The 23,580-nt window shown below is 39.2% G+C and overlaps 1 protein-coding gene across 1 annotated transcript in view; it reads right to left on the bottom strand.

The window, feature by feature from the left end:
* The window catches only part of snx2 (sorting nexin 2), a 56,025-nt gene that overhangs the window by 6,000 nt on the left and 26,445 nt on the right, over positions 1 to 23,580 (bottom strand). Inside the window, exons 9-12 of the mRNA XM_063068714.1 lie at positions 14,946 to 15,059; positions 14,616 to 14,709; positions 11,985 to 12,190; positions 9,937 to 10,080 (exon numbers count right to left, since the gene is read on the bottom strand). Coding sequence (XP_062924784.1) covers positions 9,937 to 10,080; positions 11,985 to 12,190; positions 14,616 to 14,709; positions 14,946 to 15,059 — 558 coding nt within the window. The remainder of the gene's footprint in view (positions 1 to 9,936; positions 10,081 to 11,984; positions 12,191 to 14,615; positions 14,710 to 14,945; positions 15,060 to 23,580) is intronic.

The following is a 23,580-nucleotide window of genomic DNA, read 5'->3' as shown; positions in this document are numbered from 1 at the left end:
TGAATCTCACACTAAATAGGTCACCAGATGCAAAGTTTACTAATATAGCAACACATTTTCATAACTTAATAACTTGGTCAATTTTAAATTCATTGGCATCAGACTTCAAACTTTTCACCAAAACTCAGCTACAATCAGTAAGCATAAGGTAACAATCCCAAACTGACAGGACACTTTAAAAATCAGCCCATTTCACTGCCCTTTTGAGATGGTTCATAGTAAACTTTTATGTTGATAAAAAAAAATCCAGTTAATGCAACCAAATTGCTCAAAAATCAACAGTTACATAATTAATGGATGTGATACTAAAAGTGTACGCTGATATTGTTACATGATGTTCTAAAGCAGAGGTTCCCAAACTTTTGTGTTATTGCTCCCAAGGCTCCCATAAATATCCTGAGCATCCCCCTCTCCCTTTCCGGCTATTACATATAAAAAAAACCGAATTTTGATTTACGATGTGCAGTGAAAGAAATTAGGAACTGCAAATTCAAAGCAGTGATAAATAATTGCAACTTTATTCAAATCTATTTAAAGCTACAAATATTATTTTAAGTATAGTAAAAACAATTTAGGAACAATTTTAGAGCATTAGCAGTCCAACTATTCACTACTTCATTGCTTTTTCACCTCTCAATGAGGAGGATGGGCTTGATACTGTGCTATCAGCTTCTCAACATCAGGCCTAATGTCACTCAGGAGTCTCAGATCCCCACATTCAATCTGCAGTCTGCTTCATTGCTTTCAAATAATTTGGGTGACTGCACTGAAACCACACTCCACTAAAAGATGATGTTAGTTATTGCCTGTTCAACATCCTGATCATTTTCCATAGTGCAGGATAGACTTCTTTTGCAACCAAGGTCTTGATATGACTTTTTGAACCTCAGCTTCAGCTCAAAGTTATTTTGTAGCAAAAATAAGTTCTTCTTTCATCCTTCCTGTTAATCCCTTATTACAAGTGTTCAAGATTGGGTTTATTACCCAATCTGGAATTTGGATCAAGAGGTCTTCAGCAGATGTTATCTCATTGGCTCTTCACACAACCCTGAAACATATTGACAGCAATGATGCATACATCAAAAATATTTGCAAACTTCTATAGATGGGTGGTGGAAAGTGTGCTGACTAGCTGCATTATGGCCTGGTATGGGAAGACTAATGCCTTTGAACGGAAAATCCTACAAAAGGTAGTGGATTTGGGCCAGTACATCACAGGTAAAACCTTCGCAACCATTGAGCACATCTACATGAAACATTGCTGTAGAAAGGCAGCAAAGATCCTCACCATCTAGGCCGTGCTTTTCTCCCCCTCACTGCTGTGAGAAGCTGGAAGGTGCCTCAGGACTTGCACCACCAGGTTGAAGAATAGCCATTAACCCTCAACCATCAGACTCTTGAACAAAAGGGGACAGCTACACTCATTTAAGGACTCTTATATTATTATTTCATGCTTGTTATTTATTGCTATTTATTCATATCTGCATTTGCACAGTTTGTTTACAGTTCCTGTTCTATACATTTGCTGAGTATGCCTGCAGAATAAGGATCTCAGGGTTGTAAGTGGTGACATGTAGTCTGACAATAAGTTTTACTTTGAAAAGATCCTGAAATCTTACTGACATGTCTTTATGCAGCTCAGCCAGGTGGGCACAGCATGTTTGAAGATTACCATCTGGCATTCTTTCTCTTCCAAATCAGAGGCTCAGAAACTGGAAAAGGTCATGATGGCCAATGTTGCACTTGGATAGGGTTAACTTGAACAGAAATGTGGAGACGACTGATTTGACTTTAATAAAATTCAAATTTCCTTGCAAGATTGATTTCAATCAACTTTGCAAATAATTCTGACAAATAGGCAATGTAATGCATAATATTCTTCAGTTAATTACTGAATGAAGCATTTGTCTTCAAAGAAAAATCAATTCAAAGACATCCGACTTGTGTGCAACAGCAAATATTTAAACTGCTCATTCTTAATACAAAGCTCACAAAATAGTCAAGAACTGAGAGCATATGACTGATTTTATTTACTGCTGTGCTAACAGTACTCACTGATTTGTACAGCCGATCACTTTGGTTTTTTGCAAAAAGATGTCGTCTGTGAATTACACAGCGAATGGTAAATGTTAGGTACAGCTCTTTAGAAGAAAAGTAATAACTCCACAGTGGTGTCCTGTCATTGATGGTGCCCCATCTGTTGCACAAGCAAGAATGTTGGTGAGTAGAATGTTCCTCTTTGAAAAATTGCTCAACAACCTAAAATACGAGGGGTGATTGATAGGTTCATGGCCCAAGGTAGAAGGAGTCAATTTTAGAAAACCTAGCACATTTATCTTTCAACATAGTCTCCTCCTACATGTACACACTTAGTCCAGTGCTCGTGGAGCATACGGATCCCTTTGTAGAAGTGGTCCACAGCAGGGGTGAGTGATAAGTTCGTGGCCTAAGGTAGAAGGAGATGAGTTATACAGCTCTCGTTATATGCACATGCAGTTCAACTCTGAGTGAAAATGCAGTTTCTCCTCATCTCCTTCTACTTTAGGCCACAAACTTATCAATCACCCCTGCTGTGGACCACTTCTGGAGGCCCAAGACGCCGACTTCTACAAAAGAAGGGATCCATATACTCCACGATCGCTGGACTAGGTGTGTAAATGTAGGAAAAATAAATGTGCTAGGTTTTCTAAAATTGACTCCTTCTACCTTAGGCCATGAACTTATCAATCACCCCTCGTAATGAGTCACCCCGTATGTTTCTAGTCCCCTTGCAAATACCGAGTCTTGAACCATGCAGTCATCTTTTATGAAGTGAATATAACCAAGAAGCAAAGGTTAGTTGCCTGACAAAGTTGACTCATCCAACTGCAGAGCAAATTCTGTTGTCCTAAGTATGCTGCACAATGTCTTCCAAATTTGTTAGACATTTTGTCTATTTGTCTTTGAACAGAGTTGCTGCTGAGCAGAATTGCTTTAGTTATTTGGTCTGGTGACTTATGCAAAACAGTACTCAGGATCTTTCTTGCTGCTGCAGGATCAGTTCTTCTCCAATTGTATGGGGCTTTCCAGATTTAGCAAAGAGCACACAAACCATCACTGTTTTGTTCTGAAGTGCTGGCAAACATATTTTGAAGTGATTTCTGTTTCTAAAAGTTTTCATGAAGTGACTGAAAGTAAGCCAAGTTCCTGTTTGCTTGATTACAGTGTATTCTCTTCAAATGTTCAAGGAACCTGGATAGTTTCATTGCCTCATTTGAGAAAACTTTTCCACACAATAGGCATGTTGGCTGCTTGGTGCTGATATAAATCCTTATTTCAGATACTCCACACTATATTGTCTACACTTTTTCATTGACTGCTTCTGCCATTTTGTATGGATTAATGTGCGACCATGAATCACCTATGGTTTAAGTCCATCCTCAAGCATTGTGGTCAATTAAGAGGAAAGTTATGATGTCATCATAGATCAGGCAAACCCTGATTCTCTGCCTGAAGGTACACAAAGTGGGTCAGTAATATATTGGTGGGGCCGTAGGCTACAGAAACACGGTCAGGACCATTCTGAACTTACCCCATCGAATGCTATTCCTTAATTCAGAGGATTTGCTCCACTGCATGATTTAGAATATAGGAATCATAATAACTAACACTATTACAGTAGTGAATGACACAATGCCAGGCCTGGCCCTGAAATCCTTCAAGAGGACCACAACCTCGTCGTGGTTTGGAGACTTGCGTGCCTCAATGACCTGGAGAGCTATGTTGGCCGGAGTCAGGGCTTATACTTTGGCTCTTGGTAAAGAAGTCAGGCTAAGAAGGATCCACCAGTCCTCCAGGTTCAGGGGTTCAGCTGAGGGCTAGCAACCGTGACTGGTAAAACAAAATTGTTGTGTAATATACAACAATGGCATAAGTACCAGATGATCTTTTAAAGACAGTATTCATTGCACTGCCAAAGAAACCAGGTGCAACAGAGTGTGGACAACACAGAACAATTAGTTTAATTAGCCACCTCACAAAAATTCTCAGTGAAGAACAGTGCGGCTTTGTCGAAGGCAAGGGAGCATCAAACGCCACTTATATTCTCAGGAATATTATCGAAAGGTCAATAGAAGTACAACAAGGCCTATACTTCTGTTTCATTGACTACACAAAAGCCTTTGGCACAGTGAAACACCAAGTCATCATCTATTTTTTTTTACTGAGCCCATGGTCTGTTCTTTATCAAATTATGGTATTGTTTTGCACTGCTGTAACTATGTTATAATTATGTGGTTCTGTCAGTGTTAGTCTTTGGTTTGTCCTGTTTTCTGTGATATCACTCTTGAGGAACATTGTACCATTTCTTAATGCATGTATGCATTTCTAAATGACAATAAAAAAAGACTGAGTGTTCTCATAATCTAATCTAAAATGCTTAAAGATATTAATATCGACAGAAAAGATCTAAGAATAATCAGGAATCTTTACTGGCAACAAAGTGTAGCCATACAGATAGACAACGAGATTGGTGAATATCAGCCAATAAAGCGAGGAGTCAGACAGGTTTGTGTTCTATCACCAGACCTGTTCTCCCTGTACAGTGAAATCATGAGAACCATACAAGACCTACCTGGAATAAGTATAGGAGGATACAATATCAACAACCTCCGCTATGCAGATGACACAATACTGATAGCAAACAGTGAAGTAAATTTACAGAAACTAGTATCTACCATCAACACAGAGAGCGAAAGACTTGGCCTAACCTTAAACAAAAAGAAAACTGAAGTGATGGTAATGTCAAAGAAACCTGATATCCCAAACTGTAGGATCGTATTGGGAAATGAAATCCTGAAACAAGTTCACAACTTCAAATACCTTGGATCATGGGTAACATCTCATGGCAAATGCAAAACAGATATAAAAGCAAGAATAGCAATGACAAGAACAGCATTTACAGAAATGAGAAACATCCTAACGAACAAGAAAATAGCAATTGACGTCCGCCTTAGAACTCTCAGCTGCTAAGTTCTTCCTATATTGATGTATGGCTGCGAGTCATGGACCATCACAAATGCAATGGAAAAAAGAATCAATGCAGCAGAGATGTGGTTCCTCAGAAGAATGATATGCATATCATATACGGACAGGATAACCAACAAAGAAGTTCTACAGAGAACGAAAACAAAATGTACATTACTTAAAAAAAAAATCAGAAAACAGCAATCAACATTCTTTGGACACATCATGCGAAGAGAGACATTAGAACATCTAGTTACAACTGGAAAGCTGGAAGGAAAAAGAAGCAGAGGCAGACAAAGAATAAAAATGATAGATGGAATAACATCATGGTTAGAAACAGGGGAGGCAACCACTACAATTCGGAGGGTCAAGGACCGTGATGGATGGAGAGACATGATCGCCCATGCCGAACGGCAAGGCACCTGAATAATGATGAAACAGCAGTGAAGAATCCTTCTACATATGACTGCGATGGTATTCCACCTGGGACTTGCATGACTTGACAGTAGTAAAAACAGGAAGCTGCTGACACGATGAAAGAAGCCCTGACCACCAGGAATGGTAAGACCTTCATTGCCGCCTTAAGTGCCAGCGGCATTACAGACAGTAAGTAAGTAATAAACTGGAAATAGCAATTTCTTCAGTCTAGATTTGTCATGATATGCCAAATGCAGAAGTGTCACATTGCTTTTCAACTATAATACGTTTCAAGCATGCCAAGAGAATGGTGAGTTAGCAAGAGATGGTGATTATGTAATTATAATTATGAGACACCGAAGATTAAATACTTAAAGTAATTCATTTCTTAAATTAAGCCTGTAATCCCTCAGCTGCCCTCCTTGCTACCAAGCACACCCCACTGCCCCCTGGGTGGGGAGGGCAATATCACCCCATTTGGGAACCACTGATTTAAAGTGTGTGTCGAATACAAAAGCAGTAAAATGTACAAGGATTTTACTCCCAAGCACTGCCTCCTCCTCTAAGCTGCACAGGTGCGTGGCCACGCAGCAACTTAAATGCTCCTGAGCACGTAGCCTTCATTGTTGCACAGCTGGAATTCTCTATTATATAATGCAAATATAACTTTAAAATCTATGTTAATATAATTGTAAAATACCCTGTAATTACTTGTGTTGATGAATATAATCCATAAGTATTCTAAATCGATTTCCTGACGAGTTAAGAAAATACAAGCATTTGACCCCATTGCTATTGCAAATGCAACGAATTTTGAATTTGGAAAAGAGAATGTCTGCAGCAAAAATATCACGGCAATACTGTAAATTTCTGAGAAAGTTAAGACTGGTTCAATTAAGATGTTCACTGATATATTGAACCATAAGCTTAGAAACGGAGAATTTGAAGAACTGTCAATTCTTGTTGGCATCATTGGAACATTTGAAGCTTCTTGTGCTGACTACGAATGTGGATTCAATCTTATGAACTCAATCAAATGCAAGTCTAGAAACAGACTAGAAGTGGAACATTTGGATGATCTAATGAGTATTAAAACATCTTTCAGCTGGACGCAAAATCAATCTGGACAGTGTTTATAGTCAATGGATTGTAATATAACAGACAAGTAGTTCACAAAATGTAAAAGATTTTCTTTGTTGCATTGCATTACACCACACCCTTCAATTAATAAATAAAATCAAGCATGATATTTTCAATTTTCATTCTAAATATACATAGTATGCATATTACAAAAATAAACATTTAAAGTTTCGCACGATTTTCAGGCTGTTAAAAGATTTCCTGCTCAGAGTTATAGTTGGTCCATGCAGCTGTAAAAAACAAAAGAGGGAATGATACTCCTAGAAGGGTGGAAAAGCTGATCAGAAAACAGATTAAACACAAGGCTGTAACTTGAGTTTAAATGGCAGCTAGATTGCAAGCCATTGGTGCATTTTATGGAAAATGAAGAGTTTAAATGTTAGATTTGATCACATAATGAAAATTGATTTTTAAATAAGCACATTGGCAAGTTAATCCTGTGTTCAATTACAAGCAATGGTGTAAATAGTAGACAAATTGAATTTTACCATCTCAAGCAATACTTCATTTGAACTTGGTTAAATGTGGAGCAAATGGTTTAAAGATTAAAACACACAGAAGTAAAACAAAACCGAAGCAGATGACATTTTATGCATGTTGCTTCATAAGGCAGTATTATGGCAAATCCAATCTTCACCTTTTGCCTATTCCCCAAACCTTATATCTGCTACAATCCAAAACTCAACCTTGAATACCTCATTTCTTTTTATCCACATTTAAGTCAGTGAATTACAAAGACTGACAAATTCCTTCTCAGAGGATTAGCTCCTTATCCCAAGAAAATGCTCCCTGCTTTTAGCCTCTACCACTGAGAAATATTCACATCTGAAAAGCAAAAACTGCAGATGCTGGAAATCAAAATAGACTATGTTGGAAATATTCTGGTCAAACACCAACTGTGGAAAGGGAAAAGCTGAGGTTCCATCATTGTCACCTCAAATGTTCACTTCTTATGGGTTAAACATTAATTTAGGTATTCCTAGTATCGAAGTGCTAATTGATTTCTATATGCCTAACCTCATATTTCCCCATTTACTTCCCCTCCAGAAGAATCAGCTGCACATAAGCCTTCATCACATTCAGCTAGCACTAATACTATCCTGTTTCAGCCACCACCTTATATGTTCTTTTCATTCTCTCTACTTTTCCATTTCTCTAAAACTTGAAGCACGTGTTCAGTATTTACCTTAAGCAACCTGTTTCGAGATCACACAATAGGGACAATAAGCATCTCCTCACCACAACTTGGGAATCAATTTGATGAAACTACTCTATATTACCTCAACCCATCATATCTCAGAGTAAGTCTGAAAACAATATTCCAACTATGGTTTCAAGTAAGAATGTTGGCCAACTTATTTGCCTTCTTAGCTTTACTTGCATGCAATCATTTATCTACTTAAAATTTCAAGTTCATAGCTTCCCCTTCAACCTGATAGTAATTACCCTCCATTACTTCAACTCATGCTCTCTAGGTGGCACCTGCTAATTTAGAAATTGTGCACAGTACCATACTGCAGTCAGTGTTAAGCTATAGTCTTCATTCAGATCATGGGAAGGCATCACTGTGCACTGATCTGATCCAAAATACAGATGTCCCCCACTTTACGCCACTTCGCTTTTACGAAAAAAGACGCCCGCTTTGAACGTGAGTTTACCCCAAGAAAGACTACCATGACCGTGAAGCCTTGTGCGGGCAGGTGTATGCGCATGCTTGTACGTGCTGATTTTTTTCTACAAATCGATTTTGGCTAAATCTTCCCAACTCTGGTAAGTGAAACTACACTGTACAAACATTATTTCTACTTTATATAGGCTGTATATTTATCATATCATTCCTGCTTTTACTATACATTAGTGTTATTTTAGGTTTTGTGCGTTATTTGGTAGGATTTGGTAGGTTATTTTTTGGGTCTGGGAACGCTCAAAAATTTTTCCCATATAAATTAATGGTAATTGCTTCTTTGCTTTACGCCATTTCGGCTTATGAACGGTTTCACAGGAACTCTCTACCTTCGGATCGTGGGGGAATCCTGTAAACACTTATTTCTGCTGTTTATTTAACTAATTTTCTCTCCATGCTGCCGCAGATCCTTTTATTCCACAAGCTGAAGTACTGATGCAAGGTCTACTAGACAGCATCTCAAATGCCCTTTGAAAATTTAAGTTAAAAAAAAATCCTCATCAATCCATGTCTCAAAAAGCTCCAGTTTTACACTACTTGGCTAAAATTTCTACACTGGCTTTTCCCCAAGTGCATTCACATTTGCTCAAATGACTGCTTATTTTGCCACTGACCATAAGATACAGGAGCAGTCGGCCTATCGAGTCTGTTCCGCCATTCAATCATGGGCTGATCCAATTCTTCCAATCATCCCTACTCCCCTGCCTTCCCCCCATACCCTTTGATTCCCTGGCTAATCAAGAACCTATCTATCTCTGCCTTAAATGAACCCAATGACTTGGCCTCTACAGACCCTCGAGGCAACAAATTCCACAGTTTTACCACCCTCTGTTTAATATAATTTCTCCGCATTTCTGTTCTAAATGGATGTCCTTCAATCGTGAAGTCCATCCTGAAGATTACTAAAACATTTAAGGTTGCAGTGATTGGCCTGTACAAGTTGTGTTTTATCCTTTTATCTGAGAGAAAGGATGTGACATCCACACTCAAGTCCTCATGTGTCACCCATGTTTCCACACATATTTCATTAATAGCCAGCTCAAACTAGGGTGCATCCAATCACTTGCAAACCATTCTATCACCTTCCTTTCTGGGGCCAATGCATCAACAGCGCAATTTAACTTTCATTCAGTTAAAAGATGACCAACATTTGCTGGAGGAAGTTCATTTTCTATTTGCCAAATTCCAATTTGTGAATAGATCACAACCAAAACATTCACATTTTGCAGACATCATTTATTGAACCGTTCTAGCAGGTCCACTAGACTTGTTAGACCAAGTCCCATTTGTCTAACTCAATTTCTTTATAGCATTAGTTCCTCCAGGTTTCTTGTCCTTTTTTTTGGGCATGTTTTGACTTTTGCTGCAAACAGCAACCTTAATGTCTTTGCAATTTCTGTATTCCAATTGATTTCTCAGCTGGGAACAATGTTTGCTTTGGCCATTCTCTAGACATTTCTCATACCATACATTATCCTTTGCAATTCTTGTTTAACAAGTGGGCAGCTAGACAAGAGAACAGGCAGATGGAAAAGCATTCTTACTCATTAATTGTAGATTTTTGGTTGCCTGGAAGAGAACTGTCTTAAGTTTCAGGAAGTGCATTGTAAATAAAATCTTGCAATTTATACATTTCCCTTTTAAAAAGTGCATTATTTTGCCAAGAATAGTCAGGTAGAAAAAAAACTTACTTCTCTTATCTCTTCTTTCGCTTGCTGTAATTTGTCAGGTTTATTCGCATACTGAAGTTTAGCATCAGCTTCCCTTTTCTTTTGCAGAGTGGCCTGTGCATCTTGCCATTTCTGCCAGCACTTCATTCGATAATCAAACACACCCTATAGCAAAAAAAAACCTTAATGCAACTTGTTGATCAAGTTTACCTTTGAAAGCCAACTTAGCAAATCCAGCAATTGTACATTAGTCTAATCACACTGATTAAGGACGTGCAGAGACAATGCAATTGCAAGCAAATAATGCTATTTTAAAAGGGAAGGTGGGGACAGTGGGCAAATCTAAAGCTGACACACAAGTCGAGAAGATGGCTAAACAACATGTTACATTAAACTTTACAACTTGTTAGCTCTATTGTACAATTCCGGTAGGAGTACGTTAGAGGGAAGATGTAAAGCAGTTGTGCGGAGAAACAAAGCTGGAGGCTGTTCTCACGTTAAAAGGCAGAGATTTGATGTTTAAATAGACACAAATGGAATAAGGATAAAGATGAATCTGAATGTATTTAAGGTGACTGGCAAATGAACAAGAGATCAGAAAATAAATAATGGATAAAATCTTAAACCAGTAAATGCTGAAACAGTAAAACAACCTCAACACAAACTAAAAGGACAGTCCTTTCAAGCAGCTAATACAGGAGCAAAGAACTAGTTACCTTTGTCACTTATGATTCTTAGCTGCCCAGAAGGGTTAAGAAATAACCAGGAACAAAACCAATTCCTTCACCTATAGCTCTGTATTATGTCTACTTCCAATATCAAATTTTCCTTAAAAGGCTAATCACCATGCATCAACTTTAATCATAACAAGGAAAACAATCTCAATTCTAATTCAACCTTAAAGATTCCCATTTACTGAACACATCAAATTAAAAAATCTCAACTGTCCATGTCATCACAGAAACAGCGGTTATCCTTCCTAGAATGTGCATTTACGTCTGCGCACTCTACCCACCGAATGAGTCACATTACACTTATTGCTAGGCAGTCCTCATTGGTACTGAATTCCACCAAGTTGAACACATGGACACCAATAAAGCTGTTATGAGACCTACCTAGTGAAGCACAAGGTGCAGTCAGAATGTGCACATCAACCATCTATACTGAGCTTGTGTAGTCCTAACAATTGACTCAAGGTTCTAAATACCCATCCATTTGAGCAGATGCACCAGGAATTTGACTAGTCACAACATACATGATTGGATCTGTTAGTATTTAGCAAAAAATATTTTCAACAAAATCATATTTGAATTTATTCACATCTTGCGCTTTTCGGTACTACTTTGAGCCTCATCTCAATCTGCATATGCTCTCTCATGTTAAAAATTAAATTAGAATGCATTAAAGACTGTACAGAGTATCTGAGATTATGCAGCCACTCAGAAATCCATATCTTTAAATGTGAATGCAGCAAAATTGCATCTCACACAACTAGATTAATTCACTGAAGACTCCGGAAATTTGAACATAACCTTATTTTTTGAATTAACCAATTTTCTATCCTGGTGGTTTGCCCAATTGATTGAAATTTTATGAAACTTTATGCAAATTGAAAACATGCAAGGATAATCTTGCAATGTCCCCTCAGCTATTAGGTTATCCCATTTAACAACTGCAGTTTCCAAAGAAACCTCCAAAAATCAATTGAACATAATATTTGTGGATCATTTTCCCACATAATCATGAAAATGCTCTGGAATTGAAATTTCTATATTTTGAAATCAGAACATGAACACCAACATCCATGTGCAACATCCAAGATAAAATTTGCACTAACCAATATAACATTATGCAAACAGATTTCACAGCATCCTAATTATTCAGAGAACCTCAAGTGTAGTTCTTTCGTTCAAGATGGATTTATGACCATTGTTCTGGTTGTAGTATAGAGGTCAATTTAACTGAGTATTGTTCAAATTAAAAAATATGAAACCTTACAAGTCACTTAATATCCCATGAATCTAGCTGATGAAAAACTACTAGAATTTAAAATCTGCTGAACAGTTTACCTTTACAGAAGAGATGAGTCGAACATAATCACTTAGAAGCTCTGCAAATAAGTAGAAGTCAGCATTTGCTTGTTCTTGGTGAAGCTGGTCTATTTTCTCCTCAACTTCAGCTAGCTGTGATAGGGCTCGTGACAGAGCAGTGTGATCTTCCGAGTTACCCAGCATGGCTGCACTCTTGGCAAAAGCAGCTGTGTTGACTGAGAGTTCTAGACAAAAGGTGATTTGCATATGCCATCAAGCATTAAACCAATTTAAAATTAGGCTAAAACTTGCAAAGCAACTGTATTATTCTTCCAATATGGGTCAAACCATTTTACTTCTCTACTCTTGATCATACCATCATTTGATGGCTGAACATCATTTTGGTTTGATTATATACAAACTTGTAGATGTCAGGAAGAATCAATTAATCAAAAGGTCCACACTGCCTATGGTACTGAAGTACATTTTGCACTAGTGTTGCCAAGAGAAAACTATGCCAAATACTGAAAAACTATATGTTATCAAAGACCCGGTACTGGGAAAGTTAATTTGGTATTGCTGAAGTGTAAACTTGTAGAGCTGACAGCTTTACAGACAGAGATTGCAAATGTTACATTTGAAAGGATAACCCAGTACTATAAGACAATTTAACTGGTGAGAAAATTTCCAGCAGCTGTTTGGGAGCAAATAAAAGTAATGGCAAAATGAGTGTGAATGTTTAACATTCAATGACCATGCACTGAGTACAAGATCGAAGCCATCCACGAAATCCCCCATTAAAATTCAAAATAAAGCCCATGAAATAGAGCAATAACAGCATAGGAAGAAAACAGTTGGGTAGAATATTAAACCCAGACTACTTGATTCACGCCAGACCAAGCTGGCAAAGGCCTTTTCATTAACACACAACTATTTAAATTCAGTATTATATTTTTACATTTTGTCCTCTTGCATTCCTGTTGACCATCCTTTAAGTCCCCACTTACTTCATCCAGTAAGACTGGCCATTCACACTTGCCTATAACTTAATGATGTATTTTAGGCCTTTCAAAATGGTACCGTTGAGGTGGAGAAGAAAGACTACAGACTTTGATATCTGTGGTCAAAAATCTGAAAATGGCAGAAAAGGGTAACATTGCAACAGTTACACTAAATTTAGGAGCACAATTTCAATCCAAAACTAGCTTACCTCAAAATGGAAGAGTGTCATCCACTGTAGATACTTTGCAGACACAAGGGCTCAAAATAGCCCACCACTGTACTACTTCACTATTTCATTCCAAGCAAGGATGTAATGTTGAGGCTTTATAAGGCACTGACAGGACCTCACTTCAAGTATTGTGAACAGTTATTCTTTTCTAAGAAAGGATGAACTGACATTGGAGAGGTTCAAAGGAGGCTCACGAAAATAATTCCTGGTTTGAAAGGCTTATCATATGAGCAGCATTTGATGGCTCTGGGCCTGTACACTCTGGAATTCAGAAGAATGGGGGTGGGGGGGGATCTTAATGAAACTTATTGGATGTTGAAAGGCCTTGATGAGAATGAATGTGGAGAGGATATTTCCTATGGTAGGAGAATCTAAGACCAGAGGACACAGTCTCATAATAGAGGGAGGTCTATTTAGAACAGAGATGAAGAGGAATTTCTTTAGCCAAAGGCTGGCGAATCAATGGAATTTATTGCCGCAGGTGGCTGTGGAGGCCAAGTCTTTATGTATATTTAGTGATAGATTCTTGATTAGTCAGGGTATGAAAGGATACAGGGAAAAGGCAGCAGATTAGGGCGGAGAGGGAAAATGGAACAGCCATGATGAAATGATCGACAAACTTGATGGGCCAAATGGCCTAATTCTGCTCCTATATCTTATGATTTTATGGTCAAACCTCACTTCCAGTTTGATTAATAGTGAAAATACAGGAAAATAACTAAATACAAGAGAACATGAATACAAGCGATTCTACAGATGCTGCAAATCCAGAGTAACACCCATAAAATGCTGGAGGAACATAGCAGGTCAAGCAGCATCTATGGAGTGGAATAAAGAGTCGACGTTTTGGGCCAAGACCCCTCCATCAGGATCTGATTCCCTTATTCACATCCATAGATGCTGCCTGACCTGTTGAATTCCTCCACCATTTTGTGTTACAAAAGAACATGAACTAGATATTATCTAGACATCAAATCAGAAAGGGTAACTACAGTTAACTTGGCTGTCCTGTAATCATGAACAATGCGATAGAAGTTTCTTTTCAAAATGACTAATTACATCTCCAAAAATCTTTGAACCAAGAGACTTGTTAAGTTTATTGTGTGTTGCTGGTGTGTAGGTCTAGAATTAAGTCAAACCAGGTATAGTCATTAGGGACCTAATGATTGGATTAGAGAACAATCCAGAGAAAAATATAATGACTTTTAAACTCTACAATTTAGCAGAATTTAATTTTTCTAGTTGCCATTTTGATACTTAACTGCATTATTATGAAATTTCTATAGCTGATGATCAATTGCAAAAATGGCTGCAGCAGCCTTGTCCTAATTTTAAATGAAGTTTGTAGAAAATAATTGAAAATTAGAAATGCAAGATGTGCAATAAATTTAACTGGCTAAATCCAATGAGGAAGAATCTGAGACTCAAAATGTACACACCTTTTCTGTGGCAGACCAGGAGATCAACACTGTTTTGTAGTTTTCTTAACTGCTGGTCGAGATTTTCAAATTGCTGCTGCTTTTCCTCAAACCACTGTCAGATGAAGAATGGAGTTAATTTACCAAGAACAAATCATTACAAATTATGTTACTACCAGTAAACCACTTAAGGGAAAACAAATTAACTGTGGTCATAGTTTACACAATTTGACTGAATCAGAGACAAAATAAGCAAATAGTTATCCATCCCACTGTCTTTTTACCCTTAGAAAGGAAGTGGAAAATCTCATTAATTCAACTCATTAATCAGGTTCAAATATCAGCTCTTACTGCATCCGATTCATTCATCTTGATTGTCATTTTGTTGACAGCATCAGCAGCCTTGTTCACCATCCTCAGTATGCCTGCACCGCTTAGAGCCTGGGTGTTAACCGCACGAGGCAGCTAGAATTGAATGACAAATAAGGGTGAGCTATCCTGTGAAAAGCCTTAGAAGTATGTAGTTAAAGTACAAGGCCAACACTATTTTCTGCTCTCAGGCATGTCTGTATACAAACTTCAACACTCTTATGGTAGCTTACCAAAATGTCCCATTAAAAAAAGGCATCTTAATCCTTCATAAAACCCAGAGTATATTGCTATTTATAAACAGGCAGTTCAATCCCATTTTAACAGTATCAACTCAAAACATTAAACCTGCTTTCAGTATTAATCTATTAACTACCATCAAATTTCACAACCAGAGGAGACGATATATTAGACCCGGTCCAGCATTAGTGGAGCCTACAAGGCTGTCCCTCGCCTTCACCTCGGATACTCAGACTACATATCCATTTTGCTAACCCCTGCATGTTGACCACCATTTAAATGAATCAAACCAGTTATCAGAAGATCAGGACCTGGCCAGATGGTGCACTTCAGCTTTGCAGGACTGCTTCAAATGCACGAACTGAAGCATATTCAGGGAGGCAGCTACCTACAATCATCACATCAGCATTGATGAATATGTGGGATCAGTGACTGGCTACACAGGAAAATGCATTGAGGACTTTACCAGGATTAAACACTACAGTGCCAGGGCAAACCTGAAACCATGGCTGACTATAATTATGCCCTGCTTAGGGTTCAGGACACTGCCTTCAGATTGGGGAACAGGACATCGCTAGGGTCAGCAAGAGTTATGCTCTCCTGTGCCATCTGGAAGGCAAAATACGAGAATGCACAGAAAACTCACAAACACCTTTGTGACAACAGGGACATGTGGTGCATGTGGCAGGGTACTCAAACCATAGCAGATTACAACTCCACCCTGCAAGTCAATAGCATCGACACCTCCCTTCCTGATATAAGGCATGAAGGCACTGAGCCTATGAATGATTTGATGGATTAAACGATGTGACATTGAGGAGAGCCCCTTCTCCCCAAGGAATGAGCACCCTCTCTGGCCACAGCCAAGGTCAGGAGGATTCTAGCTGCAGGGCCGGCCAATATATCTGGTTGACTGTGCAGATCAGCTAACAGAGGTCTGAAAAGATATCGTTAACATATCTTTGAAACAGTCTATCATTCCTGCAGACTTCAACGAAGTCACCATCACTCCAGTGTCCAAGAGAGCGATGGTAACTGGCATAAACGATTACAGCTGAGTGGCCCTGACTTCAACAAACCTGAAGAGTTTTGAGCAGCTGGTAATGGATCATATAAAATCCCATCTTCCAGCTATAATGGAACCTTTCCAGTTCACCTGCCGTTCAAACCCGTGCAATGATGATGCCATAGCCTCGGCCCTCCACTGTCCTATCTCACCTCGAAAATGATGCCTCATACGACAGGATACTGTTCATCAAATTCAGCTTGGTATTTATCACAATCATCCCTCAAAGCCTGGTGTGTGAACTGTTCTTGTTGGGATAAAACAATCCCTCTGTTTAAATTGACTGCACACTGAGATGATCTCATTACATGGGCAAGATTTTGCTGGAGAGTTATGTGATGCTGTTAGATTTACACTTGAACATTTAGATTTACAAAATTGGCTTATGTTGCTGGATATGATCGCAGCTTTTTCTCCCCCGAAAGTTGTGATTTGAAGCAAACTGACAAGTACACCAAAGATGGAAAATAACTAATGAGACAAAAATGTATCTAGTGCTCTGCACCACAGATGAGCAAATGTGATATTTATAATTGCAACTACAAGAAATGATTGCTACTCAAAGCAAGTGCTGGACAAAAAAAAACTTTTCCCCAAGTGAGCAACTGGTTCACCACTGAGGTAAATAATACTAACTCCTGATCATTTTTACAATACTGATGGAACTGTTCTAAAGTAGCAAAAGATTGATGTCTCAATATATTTAAAATTGGCAATATTTAGGAGTTCATGAAGCATCTTTGGAGTGAAACCATTAATCTCTGGACAGCAAGGAAAATTCAGAAACTAGGCAATTTCAAATCAGAGAAGGCAGAGGGTGGGAAATAGAAGGAACGTCTGACTGAGTGAAGTCCAATTGGTAATTGGTTTATTATTAACAGGTACTGATACAATGAAAAGCTCTTGCTTGCATGCCATCTGACATTCCATTTGCATCACAGTAATAGAAAAAAAAAGTAAAAAGTAAAAAATATAGTTGGTTACAGAGAAAGTGCAGTGCAGGTAAGCAAATTGCATGCACCACAATACGGTGGACTGCAAAATCATGAGATCCTTTTGTGGTTCAAGAGGTCCAATCTCATGTTTATAAAAGAACAGAATCTGACGTTGAACTTGGTGGTTATGTTTTTGTATTTTCTGCCTATTGGGAACGGGAAGAAGAAAGAATTGACCACTGTGGAAGGGGTTCTCCATTATGTTGGCTGCTTTCACAAGGCAGCTAGAAATGAAAACAGTTAATGGAGGAGGCTGGTTTTAGTGATAGATTAGAATGCGTTCACAACTCTGCAATTTTTTTGTGGTCTTGGGCAGCACCGCTGCCGTACCAAGATCTGATGAATTTTGAAAGGATGCATTCTATGGGCACCACGGTGTGTAACAGGTAGCGCAATGCTATTACAGTTCAGTGCAGAGTATGGAGCTCAATTCTGGCGCCATCCGTAAGTCTCTGTGTGACCTCCCTGTATAATGCATGCGTTTCTCCCCAGGTGCTCTAGTTTGCTCCCACAATCCAGAGCTGTAATGGGTAGGTTAACCAGTCATTGTAAATTGTCCTGTGATTAGGTTAGGTTTAATCAGAGCTGTTGGGGGTTGCTGCAGTGGCATGGCTCGGCTCAAAGGGCTAGAAGGGCCCCATCAATGAATAATATAAATAACAAAGAACAAAAGAAACATATAAATAAGGAACATACATTTCCTTATCCTTCTAAGTTGAGGCACTGTTGTGCTTTACTGGCCATAGCATCCATGAGGCTGGACCAGAACAAATTGTTGGCAATACTTGCACCTTGGAACTTAAAAGCTCTCAACAATCCCTATTTCAGCAGCAATGATACAGACAAAGGCTCACACTGCAGTGTTCTGAAGTCAGTGAACCAACTCCTTTGTTGGCATTGAAGACTTAGTTGTCTCAATCCTATGCCACTTGGTTCTCTACCTCCTTCCTCTATTATCTTGTCATTGTTCTAGATCTGGCCCGTTCCAGCGATGTCATTAAATGAAGTAGAGCAGAAGCTGACCATATAGGGAGTAGAAGGCTGAGGACGAAATCTTGCATGGCATCAGCGTGGAGAATAATCGTAGTTGAGATGTTGTTACCTGTCCTTACTGATTGTGATCTATTAATCACAAGAAGTTACGAGTCAGTTGCAGAGGGGTATGCTGGGTCCTATGTCTTATTGTTTGGACATGAGCTTGGAATTTGTCCAAGTTGCAGCACTAACCAGAAATTCTAAAGTTCCTTTGTCAGCAATCAGGAAGAATATGCCAAAAAAACTCTGCAAGTAAGCAGCATCCATGGAGGGAACAGCCAAACTGACAAACAGCCCTCAATAAAGGTCATTCATAAACAATAACCCTGCCTATTAAATCCAACCAGCCAGTCAAATACCACTGGACTTGACCATCACCCCAGCACACACTGTTCCAAGTTCAGAACTAGCCTGCTTGACAAAATGGAAAGGTCATCCAAAATAGTTAATTCAATGTCAAGTCCAAAAGGCTGTAGTATGCCTAAACATTAACCTAGGGAGTTGACTGTTGCTTTAAAAATGTTGCCTAGCCTATGTGTTTTTGGCATTTTGATACTAGACAACACCTCAACTTCAGTATCAACATGCCAAAAGCTCTTCAATCTGGCTTCCACACAACGTAACGAGTCGTTGTTAATTCTACTCCATTCAGGACACAAGATCACATACCTCAGTGCCACTTCCATGCTCTCAGCCCATACCTCTCTGCTCCTTTAATTCCTAATATACCGCTCTGTCTGAATATACTCAGTGATCAAATCTCCACAACCCTATTGGGTAGAGAATATGAAATAGTACCACACTTGAAGCTTACTAATCACTATCTAGACATCACACCATTTAAGACCATAAAACAAATGGCCCAATTCTGCAGCTCTGGAGCATCTAGTCCAGCGGTCCCCAACCACCGGGCCGTGGACCGGTACCGGGCCGCAGAGCATTTGCTACCAGGCCGCGAGGAAACGATATGACTTGGCGATATGAGTCAGCTGCACCTTTCCTCATTCCCTGTCATGCACTGTTGAGCTTGAACACACGCGAGGTCATTAACAGCGCGTCATCCAAGTCAGCGCGGGAAGAAGATCAACTCCTCGAGCTTGCAAATGACGGTGGGCTGAAAAGTATGTTTGACATAACATCTCTGCCAGCATTCTGGATCAAAGTCAAGGCTAAATATCCTGAGATAGCCACGAAAGAACTGAAAACGTTGCTTCCATTTCCAACATATCTCTGCAACGAATGCGACGAAAACTAAATAGACTAGATATAAGGAACCTCCTTCGAGTATCGCTGTCTCCCATCACCCCTTGATAGGCCCGACTTGTTGCAGGGAAACAAGCCCAGGGCTCCCACTGATTCAGCGATACTGGTCTGTTGCAATGATTTTATATGTTCATACGGGGAAAATATGTGCTGTGTGTTTAATATCCAGACGTTACTTAAAATGTTATGATGCTATTGACTGATAAGTGACTTATATAACCATATATCAATTACAGCATGGAAATAGGCGATCTCGGCCCTTCTAGTCCGTGCCGAAAGCTACTCTCACCTAGTCCCACCGACCTGCACTCAGCCCATACCCCTCCTTTCCTTTTCTGTCCATATACCTATCCTATTTTTCTTTAAATAATATCAAACCTGCCTCTACCACTTCTACTGGAGGTTCTTTCAACACTTCAAGCTCCCCGTCCTCCCCTGATGATTGACTTATCACTATATTCATGTGAGGAAAATATGCGCTGTGTGTTTAATATCAAATTCCTTAGATAAACCCTTTTAGAAATGAAATTGAGTGTATTAGCCCCTTATTACCAATATTCCAGTCGCGATGAACACCCCGCCCCCCGAACAGAATCGCCAAAAACGCTTTGCAGAGAATAATATCGGCAGGTACACGCATGCGCACTGGTGCCCGTGCAAGGCTTCACGGTCATTGTAGTCTTACTTTGAATGCTACTCTTGTTCGTTGGCAACCCAACCACCCCCGCCCCCCACCGGGTCGGCCGGTCCGCAAGAATATTGTCAATATTAAACTGGTCCGCAGTGCAAAAAAGGTTGGGGACCCCTGATCTAGTCTGCTCTGCCATTCATTCATGGCTGATTAATTATCACTCTTAACCCATTCTCCAACAAGAACTTTATACATTTAGATCACCTTTCATTCTGTGTACTGGCTTAGATGGTTTAACAACTCCCTCCTCCTTTCACAACTATGGAAAACCTTCATTTTCCAATTCTTGAAGGTTTTCTTGAGTCGAGAAACCAGAAGCACTCAAGGTTCTAATTCAAGCAAAACATTTATATCCTCTGTAACATACCATTTGCCTTCCTAATTGCCAGCTGTATTTGTATACATATTAACCAAAGTCAACATGGACACTGAACATCATTCAAACCCTTCTCACCAATGACCTACCATATGACATTTGAACCATTTACAGATACCGCACCCCCCTACCATCTATATTGCAGAAGGCTCTGCACTTTCCTCAAATTTAACACTACCTAATTCTATCTGCAAGCTTGGCTATTTTACAAACCTATGTATTTCTCCCAGAAACTGACAGATTGGGCAGCTAAGGCTCATAGTACAATCTCTACATCCTACTTGTCACAGCCTCCAACCCAAATATTATTTGTCAATCGTTAATGTTAAGACTAGTTAACCTGCACAGGATATTGCTCCTAAAAAGTGTTCTGACTGTTTAATTATCTCATGCGACATCTACATGACCTGCTGGAAGTCCAAGTACACCACACTTGGTTGATCCTCATCCCTTCTAGTCTCTCAAAATTTCACAGATTTTACCAAACGTTTCCCTTTAATGTCAACTTCATCCAATTTCATTTGTGTGCCTTTTTACCACCTAGATTCCAGCATTTTCCTCACTGATGTCAGTATAATAGGTCTAGAATTCAGTATTTATTTCCTTAAACAACACACACAAAATACTGGAGGAACTCAGCAGGTCAAGCAGTAATTACGGAGGAAAATAAACAGTAAACATTTCAGGCAGAGGCCCCTCATCGGGACTGATGAAGGGTTTCACCCCAAAATATTGGCTGTTTAATTCCTTCTATAGATGCTGCCTGACCTGTCATGTTCCCCAGCATTGTGTGTGTTGCTCAAGGTTGCCAGTATCAGCAGAATCTTGTGTCTTTCATTTCCTTAAGGAGGTGCATGGTACTAATCCCCTTCTGATCTGCAGAAGTTGGTCTAGAAATTACCATGGAGAAAGCAGATATTTGTAGTAAGCACAGGTTGTGATTGTGGGAGATTTTAATTTTCCACACATTGACTGGGAAGCCCATTCTGTTAAAAGGGCTGGATGGTTTGGAGTCGGTAAAATGTGTGCACGATAGTTTTTTTACAGCAATACATAGAGATACCAACTAGAGAAGGGGCAGTGTTGGATCTCCTGTTAAGGAATGAGATAGGACAGGTATGTGCTGGGGAGCACTTCGGGTCCACTGATCACAATACCATTAGTTTCAATATAATTATGGAGAATGATAGGACTGGACCCAGGGTTGAGACTTTTGATTGGAGAAAGGCTAATTTTGAGGAGGTGCGAAAGGATTTAGAAGGATTGGATTGGGACATTTTCTTTTATGGGAAGGATGTAATAGAGAAATGGAGGTCATTTAAAGGTGAAATTTTGAGGGTACAGGATTTTTATATTCCTGTTAGGTTGAAAGGAAAGGTTAAAAGTTTGAGCGAGCCATGGTTTTCAAGGGATATTGGAAACTTGGTTCGGAGAAAGAGAGGGATCTACAATAAATATAGGCAGCTTGGAGTAAATGAGGTGCTCGAGGAATATAAAGAATGTAAAAAGAATCTTAAGAAAGAAATTAGAAAAGCTAAAAGATGACATTAGGCTGCTTTGGCAAGTAAGGTGAAAATAAATCCAAAGGGTTTCTACAGTTATACTAATAGCAAAAGGATAGTGAGGGATAAAATTGGTCCCTTAGAGAATCAGAGTAGACAGCTATGTGTGGAGCCAAAAGAGAGGGGGGAGATTTTGAACAATTTCTTTTCTTCGGTATTCACTAAGCAGAAGGATATTGAATTGTGTAAGGTAAGGGAAACAAGTAGGGTAGTTATGGAAAGTATGATTAAAAAAGAGGAAGTACTGGCGCTTTTAAGGAATATAAAAGTGGATAATTCTCCGGATCCGGACAGGATATTCCTTAGGACCTTGAGGGAAGTTAGTGTGGAAATAGCAGGGGCTCTGACAGAAATATTTCAAATATCATTAGAAACGGGAATGGTGCCGGAGGATTAGCGTATTGCTCATGTTGTTCCATTGTTTAAAAAGGGTTCTAAAAGTAAACCTAGCAATTATCAGCCTGTGAGTTTGACGTCAGTGGTGGGTAAATTGATGGAAAGTATTCTTAGAGGTGGTATATATAATAACCTGGATAGACAAGGTCTGATTAGGAACAGTCAACATGGATTTGTGCGTGGAAGGTCATGTTTGACAAATCTTACTGAATTTTTTGATGAGGTTACTAGGAAAGTTGACGAGAGTAAAGTGGTGGATGTTGTCTATATGGCCTTCAGTAAGGCCTTTGACAAGGTTCCACACGGAAGATAGTTAGGAAGGTTCAGTCGTTAGGTATTAATATCGAAGTAGTAAAATGGAATCAGCAGTGGTTAGATGGGAGATGCCAGAGAGTAGTAGTGGATAACTGTATCAGATTGGAGGACAGTGTGTAGTGGTGTGCCTCAGGGATCTGTACTGGGTCCAATGTTGTTTGCCATATATATTAATGATCTGGATGATGGGGTGGTAAATTGGATTAGTAAGTATGCAGATGATACTAAGATAGGTGGAGTTGCTTGCAGAGAGATTTAGACCACTTGGAAGACTGGGCTGAAAGATGGCAGATGGAGTTTAATGCTGATAAGTGTGAGATACTACATTTTGGTAGGACTAATCAAAATAGGACATACATGGTAAATGGTAGGGCATTGAAGAATGCAGTAGATCAGAGGGATCTAGGAATAATGGTGCATAGTTCCCTGAAGGTGGAATTTCACGTGGATAGGGTGGTGAAGAAAGCTTTTGGTATGGTGGCCTTTATAAATCAGAGCATTGAGTACAGGAGTTGGGATGTAATGTTGAAATTGTATAAGGCATTGGTAAGGCCAAATTTGGAGTATTGTGTACAGTTCTGGTCACTGAGTTATAGGAAAGATGTCAATAAAATTCAGAGAGTACAGAGGAGATTTACTAGAATGTTGCCAGGGTTTCATCTCCTAAGTTACAGAGAA

Source organism: Mobula hypostoma, chromosome 16 (assembly GCF_963921235.1).
Source record: "Mobula hypostoma chromosome 16, sMobHyp1.1, whole genome shotgun sequence".
Lineage (NCBI taxonomy): Eukaryota > Metazoa > Chordata > Chondrichthyes > Myliobatiformes > Myliobatidae > Mobula > Mobula hypostoma.
Note: the sequence above shows the minus strand (reverse complement) of the source record. Positions and strands in the feature narration are given on the sequence as shown.